We start from the raw sequence: 9,604 nt of genomic DNA, 5'->3' as shown, positions 1-9,604 counted from the left end.
CTCTAGGCCATTTTGTTGGCAAACAAATGGAATGTGAATGGAAAGTATGCGGATGAGTGGGTGAATGAGTGTTTGGATTGGGTGGGTGTATTGGCCTTTTTGGGGTGGCGACATTATAGAAGAGGTTCAAAAGTAACTAAGCTGCGAAATACGTAAATAAAGATAAACACTGACAAACTAATAATTTGTTCTTAGGTGAACATAAAACGTACGTAGTTAGGTAAGGGTAAAAAGGGATTTGCCTGCCCCAAAAGTATTGGCAAGGCTTTGAATTTTTCATGATTAATTAAGAAAAACAATAAATAAAAATGCCCTATTCCTTTAATTTAGTTTGAGACACTCTTAAAGGAAATTTAATAGAAAGACTGTTTAACTAGCATATGAGACCTATAAACACAATTCCAAAGATCAACAAATAAACAGAATGATTTCATTGGTTGCCAAGGCAATTTGTTTATAATTATAAATATTTCCATAAAAACGCATGTCCCATGGGATAAATCTTGTTCGTTTTGTTTTCATTAATTAGTACTGATAAACGGGGAAAAAAACAACAAAAAAATAAGCGACACAAAAACAGTCGCCAAGCATGGATTGAACCGAATACAGATAACGATATCAATGATGTCCAAGCAGGTGCCGTCGCTCAACCATTCGATCAACTCTTTGGGAATAATGACGCAGATAGTAAATAAGAGCGAAAGAGAAAGAGAGATGGCACAGCGTGGCACTAGGCAAAAGGCAAAGTGACGCTAAGCGATCACAAGCAAACAGCAACATCTGGCTTAAGGCTATGATGCTCTGCTGCTCTAATGATTCCGTCGTCATTGGAACTCACTCAAAATCAGCATACATGGGACTTCATTAGGTCGGTTTTGAGTTCGGTCTAATTATTCCCAAAGGAGTAATGGGAAACTCATCATCATCATCATCATCCTCGTCACATACGATCTGTTCTGCCGTTGGGTCAGATGGATATATAAATATTTGGACAATTGCCACAAATATGATCATTTACAGTTATGGATTTCTTTGCAACGGGCGCATTTCAGCAGCTCTATAGTGAATTAGCTGAAGATAATAACTTGGATTTTTGCTACGGGAATGTGGATATGTGTAATTTCGATACAACAGTGCCCAGTTCCATTGAATACTATGACATCATTAATTTGGATAGCAATAACAATCATAATAACAATTGCAATCAATACAACAATGAGAATCTCACTCAGGAAGAGTATGGACTATATTATGATTTTGATTTTGATCGGGATTTTAATGGCTATAGCAGAGCATCAATGTCAACGTCAACAGCTTCAGTTGCCTCATCAACGTCAATCTCATCGTTATCACCACCTGATCTTAGCGATTGGGAGCAACGTTTGTTGGATAACTTTATAGAAATACCAGAACTAATTGAGTTTCTACCTGAACGTACTCCATTATGCACGGACATGTGTGATGACTTTCTGCAGGAGAGCAATAATAATCTACGTTTAGCCGCACCAACTGTCACCTTACAAACTGTCACAGAGGCGGCTGCTTCTACTGCTGCTGCACCAGCATTGCCATCGCCAGCCACCAAACAACAACCACCAGCTACATCAACACCATCCAGCACCTGCACAGAGTCAATTGGGATGCAACTAAGCCTGAATGCCGCAGGCGAACGTGGCTATCTCTGCACATTTGGCAATTGTGAAAAACTGTATGCCAAGCCAGCGCATCTCAAGGCCCATCTAAGGCGACATTTGGGTGAGAAGCCCTATGCCTGCAATTGGCCCGATTGCCATTGGCGTTTCTCTCGCTCCGATGAACTGGCACGCCATCGTCGCTCACACTCGGGCGTTAAGCCATACAAATGTGATTACTGTGCTAAATGCTTTGCCCGCTCCGATCATTTAACCAAGCATCGCAAAGTCCATGAGCGACGTCTTTTGGCCGCCAGTCGATCTGGCAAAATGTTACCCGACGATGTCTATGCCGTGCGGCCAGGACGCAAGCGAAAGAATCAAATTTGATTAGTGAAACGTGATACTGGATATTAGAATATTAAGAAAATAGATGTAGTTTTCTTAGTCCCAAGTGCTACTTAGTATAAAACTAGTTCTCTAATATAAGCAAGAAAAGCAACATGTGTCTGGAAATGAGTGCAAAAATCTGTAAACAAAAGGGCTACTCACTCACTAATAAGAAGCTAGTGACTATATTTTTCTTTTATTATTCGAGAGACTCTTTAGCAGTGAATTATTCTATTCATTTGGACCTGTTTAATGCTCTGCTTCATTTGTATCAATTCGTTCAATGAATGAAAAAATTAATAATAATAAAAATGAAAAATAAAAATACCATGAATTAATCTCAGCTGTGGTTTTACGTTCTTTTTCGTTTATTTTACTGTCGCTTGTTCTTGGTCTCTGACAGCTCTGGTAATTAAGTTCTTTATTTTTCTTTTTGTATCATAAACTTGCTTGGTGCATGATGTGCCTACATACATCGAAAGGTATGTACATATGAATATGGCCACTACCTACCGACATTCAACTGTATCTTTTATGCTCTGTCATATTGCATACTTTATGGCTTTCAACGCGAGTGCTTTTTGTACATTTGAAGGGAAATTTACAGCGCAACTTGCTTATTGTATAATGGCATTTACTTTATGCAAACTCTGTAGAAGCTGCTGAAGGAGCAGCTTTACCTCCTTTTGGGTCCTCGTCTTGGCTAGGACCCCAATGCCATTTACTCTCTCTCTCTCTCTGTCCCTTCCATCCCATATACACAGCTTCTCGACTGCTTTAACGTCGTCCGCTTCGTCTTTGTCGTTCCACAACAATAATTGCCCTGCCCATAACACGAATGGTCCTTCTCTTATTCCCCTTTCAGGCAACCTCAAAGCGTTGTCTCACTTACTCATTAACGTGAACTTGGCAAAAACTGCAAACAGAGATTGGTAGCACTTTGGTCTGAATTTTGAAAAAAAAAAAACTACTATCAAAAATTTTGATTTCGTTCAATAGATTTTCATCTATTGAGTACTTGAATTTTCAAAAGAAATACTGATTTTCTGATATTTACTATATCTAATTCTTTGTGATTTCATTTTATTTTTTTATATGTGACCCACTGTAAGAAAACGAAGCGTCGCGACGTCGACGTCAAAGACAACATTGGCGACGATGCTTCTGCTTCTGCTGCTTATTCGAAAGTAATTAGCATAAAAATAAATACCACTCATTAAGTCATGTTGTTTTTATCTATTTACTATTTGATATTGCCATCGTTGTCCTTGTCGTTGTAGTTGTCGTTATGCGTTCTCTTTCATGTTTAAAATGCGAATCTTTTTCACCATTTTTTTTCAAGATTTAATAGCAATTTACGACCTCACAAATGCTCTATCATTCACACATACATTGATGGCAATTAAGTAATGTGAAATCTGCAAATAAAATAACGAAATATTTTAATGCAGAAATAATCCTTAACAAAAGTGTTTTTTAAATGCTGCAGTTAAATGATTTCGGATCATAAAACTGTAAAATTTACTGAAAGGTAGAAGATATTACGAATGCCAACCTTAATTAGGTTATGCATCTGTTGAATTCAAAAGCTCTTTTTAATCATTAGCATTTTCTGAAAAATTCTTTCCTTTATAGTCATGTGAATTTAATTACAGATCTAAAAGTTTAACCAACTTAATATAGGATTCGGTGCATGAAATTATTCAATTATGTAATGCAGAAAGTAATGACGTGACGAAGTTTCCTTCAGTTCTCCATTACCTATGCGTATATTTTAATACCATACATCCATAGGGTGAAATGGTATATTAAAGTCGCCAAAATGCATGTAACAGGCAGAAGGAAGCTTCTCCGACCCTATAAAGTATATACATATATTCTTGATCAGGATCAACAGCCGAGTCGATCTATCCATGTCCATCTGTCCGTCCGTCCGTCTGTCCGTCCAAACCGTTCCAAAGGTGTTATCCGAAATAGAGCTGATTTTTCTTTTATTTAGTTAAGTTATAGAGATTTGAGTTGGATTTCGAACGCAATCTGCAGATCCTGTGACTTCTCCGTCCAGCCTTGTGTGTAAAGCGATAGAGGGGATCCGGTACCGTCCAAATAATCGGTGACAATTTAATCCAATTTCCCACTAGCAGGTGAAGAGTATTGCATCCTAATGTTTGTCTAATATTTGGAAAGAAACGTTCAATCCAAAAGAGCAACTGAAACAATTGTCGCGACTTACTGTTCCTTTGTTTTACAATTGTTGTTTGCCTTAAAATTTATGTTCGTATCGCTTTTTTAAGTTATTTTCCCCTCTTTACTTAGACTTCGTTTTTTTTATGTTTGCAAATTTGTTTTAGTCCTTTTATTTGTTAACTTTGTTGAATTCTGTGAATTTTGTTTGAATTTAGTTTTCTAGACCTTTTCACGAAAAAGGATAAGCCAAAAGTTGGTTTTTTTTATTTTTCAACTGATAAATTTAGATTTTTGTTTTATTTTTTTTAGTTCCAAAGGTGTTATCCGAAATAGAGCTGGTTACAGAATGATTTGTATGGGGCCTGAAATCAGTACTATGCCTAAAATAATGACAGTTCTAATTTCATGTCCTACTTTGATTTGAAAAATTGAGCAAATTCAGAGTTTTGAAAGAAAATGAAAGAAATTTCTTATCCATTTTGTGGCAGTTACACAAAAATAGCCCAACTAATAGAAAAGCGCCACAAAAGGCATTAAGGATGCATTTTCACTTGGCCAGTTTTGCACTCGAAATGCCGTTTTGTGGTTGCCCACCACTGAGCCATTGAGCTAAAGAACGGGTCAGTCATCCAGAGATCGGATTCTCTGGATTCTGAGTTAATTATCTCTAGTGGGGAAAACTGGTTTCGGGTCTACATACTCGGTATCTACTCTAAGAAGTTATGCCTATCTCCAAAACAAAGTAACTTCTCCAGTCGTCAATGCTTTTTGATTTTTCTTTTATTTAGTTAAGTTATAGACATTTGAGTTGGATTTCGAACGCAATCTGCAGATCCTGTGACTTCTCCGTCCAGCCTTGTGTGTAAAGCGATAGAGGGGATCCGGTACCGTCCAAATAATCGGTGACAATTTAATCCAATTTCCCACTAGCAGGTGAAGAGTATTGCATCCTAATGTTTGTCTAATATTTGGAAAGAAACGTTCAATCCAAAAGAGCAACTGAAACAATTGTCGCGACTTACTGTTCCTTTGTTTTACAATTGTTGTTTGCCTTAAAATTTATGTTCGTATCGCTTTTTTAAGTTATTTTCCCCTCTTTACTTAGACTTCGTTTTTTTTTATGTTTGCAAATTTGTTTTAGTCCTTTTATTTGTTAACTTTGTTGAATTCTGTGAATTTTGTTTGAATTTAGTTTTCTAGACCTTTTCACGAAAAAGGATAAGCCAAAAGTTGGTTTTTTTTATTTTTCAACTGATAAATTTAGATTTTTGTTTTATTTTTTTTAGTTCCAAAGGTGTTATCCGAAATAGAGCTGGTTACAGAATGATTTGTATGGGGCCTGAAATCAGTACTATGCCTAAAATAATGACAGTTCTAATTTCATGTCCTACTTTGATTTGAAAAATTGAGCAAATTCAGAGTTTTGAAAGAAAATGAAAGAAATTTCTTATCCATTTTGTGGCAGTTACACAAAAATAGCCCAACTAATAGAAAAGCGCCACAAAAGGCATTAAGAATGTATTTTCACTTGAGCAATTGAGCTAAAGAACGGGTCAGTCATCCAGAGATCGGATTCTCTGGATTCTGAGTTAATTATCTCTAGTGGGGAAAACTGGTTTCGGGTCTACATACTCGGTATCTACTCTAAGAAGTTATGCCTATCTCCAAAACAAAGTAACTTCTCCAGTCGTCAATGCTTTTTGATTTTTCTTTTATTTAGTTAAGTTATAGACATTTGAGTTGGATTTCGAACGCAATCTGCAGATCCTGTGACTTCTCCGTCCAGCCTTGTGTGTAAAGCGATAGAGGGGATCCGGTACCGTCCAAATAATCGGTGACAATTTAATCCAATTTCCCACTAGCAGGTGAAGAGTATTGCATCCTAATGTTTGTCTAATATTTGGAAAGAAACGTTCAATCCAAAAGAGCAACTGAAACAATTGTCGCGACTTACTGTTCCTTTGTTTTACAATTGTTAATGTTTGCCTTAAAATTTTTGATCGTATCGCTTTTTTAAGTTATTTTCCCCTCTTAATGTGATTTTAGTTAGACTTCGTTTTTTTTTATGTTTGCAAATTTGTTTTAGTCCTTTTATTTGTTAACTTTGTTGAATTCTGTGAATTTTGTTTGAATTTAGTTTTCTAGACCTTTTCACGAAAAAGGATAAGCCAAAAGTTGGTTTTTTTTATTTTTCAACTGATAAATTTAGATTTTTGTTTTATTTTTTTTAGTTCCAAAGGTGTTATCCGAAATAGAGCTGGTTACAGAATGATTTGTATGGGGCCTGAAATCAGTACTATGCCTAAAATAATGACAGTTCTAATTTCATGTCCTACTTTGATTTGAAAAATTGAGCAAATTCAGAGTTTTGAAAGAAAATGAAAGAAATTTCTTATCCATTTTGTGGCAGTTACACAAAAATAGCCCAACTAATAGAAAAGCGCCACAAAAGGCATTAAGAATGTATTTTCACTTGAGCAATTGAGCTAAAGAACGGGTCAGTCATCCAGAGATCGGATTCTCTGGATTCTGAGTTAATTATCTCTAGTGGGGAAAACTGGTTTCGGGTCTACATACTCGGTATCTACTCTAAGAAGTTATGCCTATCTCCAAAACAAAGTAACTTCTCCAGTCGTCAATGCTTTTTGATTTTTCTTTTATTTAGTTAAGTTATAGACATTTGAGTTGGATTTCGAACGCAATCTGCAGATCCTGTGACTTCTCCGTCCAGCCTTGTGTGTAAAGCGATAGAGGGGATCCGGTACCGTCCAAATAATCGGTGACAATTTAATCCAATTTCCCACTAGCAGGTGAAGAGTATTGCATCCTAATGTTTGTCTAATATTTGGAAAGAAACGTTCAATCCAAAAGAGCAACTGAAACAATTGTCGCGACTTACTGTTCCTTTGTTTTACAATTGTTGTTTGCCTTAAAATTTATGTTCGTATCGCTTTTTTAAGTTATTTTCCCCTCTTTACTTAGACTTCGTTTTTTTTATGTTTGCAAATTTGTTTTAGTCCTTTTATTTGTTAACTTTGTTGAATTCTGTGAATTTTGTTTGAATTTAGTTTTCTAGACCTTTTCACGAAAATCGATAAGCCAAAAGTTGGTTTTTTTTATTTTTCAACTGATAAATTTAGATTTTTGTTTTATTTTTTTTTAGTTCCAAAGGTGTTATCCGAAATAGAGCTGGTTACAGAATGATTTGTATGGGGCCTGAAATCAGTACTATGCCTAAAATAATGACAGTTCTAATGTCATGTCCTACTTTGATTTGAAAAATTAAGCAAATTCAGAGTTTTGAAAGAAAATGAAAGAAATTTCTTATCCATTTTGTGGCAGTTACACAAAAATAGCCCAACTAATAGAAAAGCGCCACAAAAGGCATTAAGGATGCATTTTCACTTGGCCAGTTTTGCACTCGAAATGCCGTTTTGTGGTTGCCCACCACTGAGCCATTGAGCTAAAGAACGGGTCAGTCATCCAGAGATCGGATTCTCTGGATTCTGAGTTAATTATCTCTAGTGGGGAAAACTGGTTTCGGGTCTACATACTCGGTATCTACTCTAAGAAGTTATGCCTATCTCCAAAACAAAGTAACTTCTCCAGTCGTCAATGCTTTTTGATTTTTCTTTTATTTAGTTAAGTTATAGAGATTTGAGTTGGATTTCGAACGCAATCTGCAGATCCTGTGACTTCTCCGTCCAGCCTTGTGTGTAAAGCGATAGAGGGGATCCGGTACCGTCCATATAATCGGTGACAATTTAATCCAATTTCCCACTAGCAGGTGAAGAGTATTGCATCCTAATGTTTGTCTAATATTTGGAAAGAAACGATCAATCCAAAAGAGCAACTGAAACAATTGTCGCGACTTACTGTTCCTTTGTTTTACAATTGTTGTTTGCCTTAAAATTTATGTTCGTATCGCTTTTTTAAGTTATTTTCCCCTCTTTACTTAGACTTCGTTTTTTTTTATGTTTCCAAATTTGTTTTAGTCCTTTTATTTGTTAACTTTGTTGAATTCTGTGAATTTTGTTTGAATTTAGTTTTCTAGACCTTTTCACGAAAAAGGATAAGCCAAAAGTTTGTCTTTTTTATTTTCCAACTGATAAATTTAGATTTTTGTTTTATTTTTTTTAGTTCCAAAGGTGTTATCCGAAATAGAGCTGGTTACAGAATGATTTGTATGGGGCCTGAAATCAGTACTATGCCTAAAATAATGACAGTTCCAAAGTCATGTCCTACTTTGATTTGAAAAATTTTAGCAAATTCAGAGTTTTACGAGAAAATCGAAGAAATTTCTTATCCATTTTGTGGCAGTTACACAAAAACAGCCAAACTAATAGATAAGCGCCACAAAAGGCATTAAGAATGTATTTTCACTTGGCCAGTTTTGCACTCGAAATGCCGCTTTGCGGTTGCCCACCACTGAGCCATTGAGCTAAAGAACGGGTCAGTCATCCAGAGATCGGATTCTCTGGATTCGAAGTTAATTATCTCTAGTGGGGGAAACTTGTTTCGGGTCTACATACTCGGTATCTAATCTAAGAAGTTATGCCTATCTCCAAAACAAAGTAACTCCAGTCAATGCTTTGATTTTTCTTTTATTTAGTTAAGTTATACAGATTTGAGTTGGATTACGAACGCAATCTGCAGATCCTGTGACTTCTCCGTCCAGCCTTGTGTGTAAAGCGATAGAGGGGATCCGGTACCGTCCAAATAATCGGTGACAATTTAATCCAATTTCCCACTAGCAGGTGAAGAGTATTGCATCCTAATGTTTGTCTAATATTTGGAAAGAAACGTTCAATCCAAAAGAGCAACTGAAACAATTGTCGCGACTTACTGTTCCTTTGTTTTACAATTGTTGTTTGCCTTAAAATTTATGTTCGTATCGCTTTTTTAAGTTATTTTCCCCTCTTTACTTAGACTTCGTTTTTTTTTATGTTTGCAAATTTGTTTTAGTCCTTTTATTTGTTAACTTTGTTGAATTCTGTGAATTTTGTTTGAATTTAGTTTTCTAGACCTTTTCACGAAAAAGGATAAGCCAAAAGTTGGTTTTTTTTATTTTTCAACTGATAAATTTAGATTTTTGTTTTATTTTTTTTAGTTCCAAAGGTGTTATCCGAAATAGAGCTGGTTACAGAATGATTTGTATGGGGCCTGAAATCAGTACTATGACTAAAATAATGACAGTTCCAAAGTCATGTCCTACTTTGATTTGAAAAATTTTAGCAAATTCAGAGTTTTACGAGAAAATGAAGAAATTTCGAAGAAATAAACATACATTTGGTTTTCGAAATTTGAAATATTTATTTCACCTGGTGTATGGCGAGTCGACTTACTTCAGTATATTTTATGTAGACTTTGGATGGATGTCTGGATATCTAAACCTA

General features: G+C 35.7%; 1 protein-coding gene and 5 long non-coding RNA genes across 7 annotated transcripts; 1 reads left to right on the top strand and 5 right to left on the bottom strand.

Moving 5' to 3' along the window:
• The first annotated feature begins 1,022 nt into the window (after positions 1-1,022).
• Klf15 (Kruppel-like factor 15) lies at positions 1,023-2,021 on the top strand. The gene is made up of 2 exons (XM_068285360.1): positions 1,023-1,264; positions 1,343-2,021. The coding sequence occupies exons 1-2, from the start codon at positions 1,023-1,025 to the stop codon at positions 2,019-2,021; spliced, it is 921 nt and encodes a 306-aa protein (XP_068141461.1).
• Positions 2,022-3,597: 1,576 nt separating this feature from the next.
• LOC137573370 (uncharacterized) lies at positions 3,598-5,544 on the bottom strand. Of its 2 annotated transcripts, XR_011031857.1 has the most exons (4): positions 5,231-5,543; positions 4,909-5,169; positions 4,255-4,853; positions 3,598-4,193 (listed from the first exon to the last, which is right to left on the bottom strand). It is a non-coding gene; the product is annotated as an uncharacterized lncRNA (long non-coding RNA). The 2 variants fall into 2 exon arrangements; XR_011031856.1 differs by having other exon boundaries at positions 4,255-5,169; positions 5,231-5,544.
• A 358-nt stretch (positions 5,545-5,902) lies between these two features.
• On the bottom strand, positions 5,903-6,593 carry LOC137573373 (uncharacterized). Its single transcript, XR_011031861.1, has 2 exons — positions 6,163-6,593; positions 5,903-6,101 (listed from the first exon to the last, which is right to left on the bottom strand). It is a non-coding gene; the product is annotated as an uncharacterized lncRNA (long non-coding RNA).
• A 254-nt stretch (positions 6,594-6,847) lies between these two features.
• LOC137573371 (uncharacterized) lies at positions 6,848-7,411 on the bottom strand. Its single transcript, XR_011031859.1, has 2 exons — positions 7,108-7,411; positions 6,848-7,046 (listed from the first exon to the last, which is right to left on the bottom strand). It is a non-coding gene; the product is annotated as an uncharacterized lncRNA (long non-coding RNA).
• Positions 7,412-7,824: 413 nt separating this feature from the next.
• LOC137573372 (uncharacterized) lies at positions 7,825-8,585 on the bottom strand. Its single transcript, XR_011031860.1, has 2 exons — positions 8,085-8,585; positions 7,825-8,023 (listed from the first exon to the last, which is right to left on the bottom strand). It is a non-coding gene; the product is annotated as an uncharacterized lncRNA (long non-coding RNA).
• Positions 8,586-8,796: 211 nt separating this feature from the next.
• On the bottom strand, positions 8,797-9,375 carry LOC137573369 (uncharacterized). The gene is made up of 2 exons (XR_011031855.1): positions 9,055-9,375; positions 8,797-8,993 (listed from the first exon to the last, which is right to left on the bottom strand). It is a non-coding gene; the product is annotated as an uncharacterized lncRNA (long non-coding RNA).
• Between the last annotated feature and the right edge of the window lie 229 nt (positions 9,376-9,604).

The sequence above is a fragment of the Drosophila tropicalis genome, unplaced genomic scaffold (genome assembly GCF_018151085.1).
Source record: "Drosophila tropicalis isolate 14030-0801.00 unplaced genomic scaffold, ASM1815108v1 contig_4, whole genome shotgun sequence".
NCBI classification, from domain to species: Eukaryota; Metazoa; Arthropoda; class Insecta; order Diptera; family Drosophilidae; genus Drosophila; species Drosophila tropicalis.
The sequence above is the reverse complement of the archived record's forward strand: the minus strand, read 5'-3'. Positions and strand labels throughout refer to the sequence as shown.

Excerpts from the sequence above, each read along its gene's own strand:
- Klf15 (XM_068285360.1), top strand. The coding sequence starts at position 1,023 with ATGGATTTCTTTGCAACGGGCGCATTTCAGCAGCTCTATAGTGAATTA. Across the intron at positions 1,265-1,342 it reads CTATATTATGATTTTGATTT|ATCGTTATCACCACCTGATC; the intron begins TGATCGGGATTT and ends AACGTCAATCTC.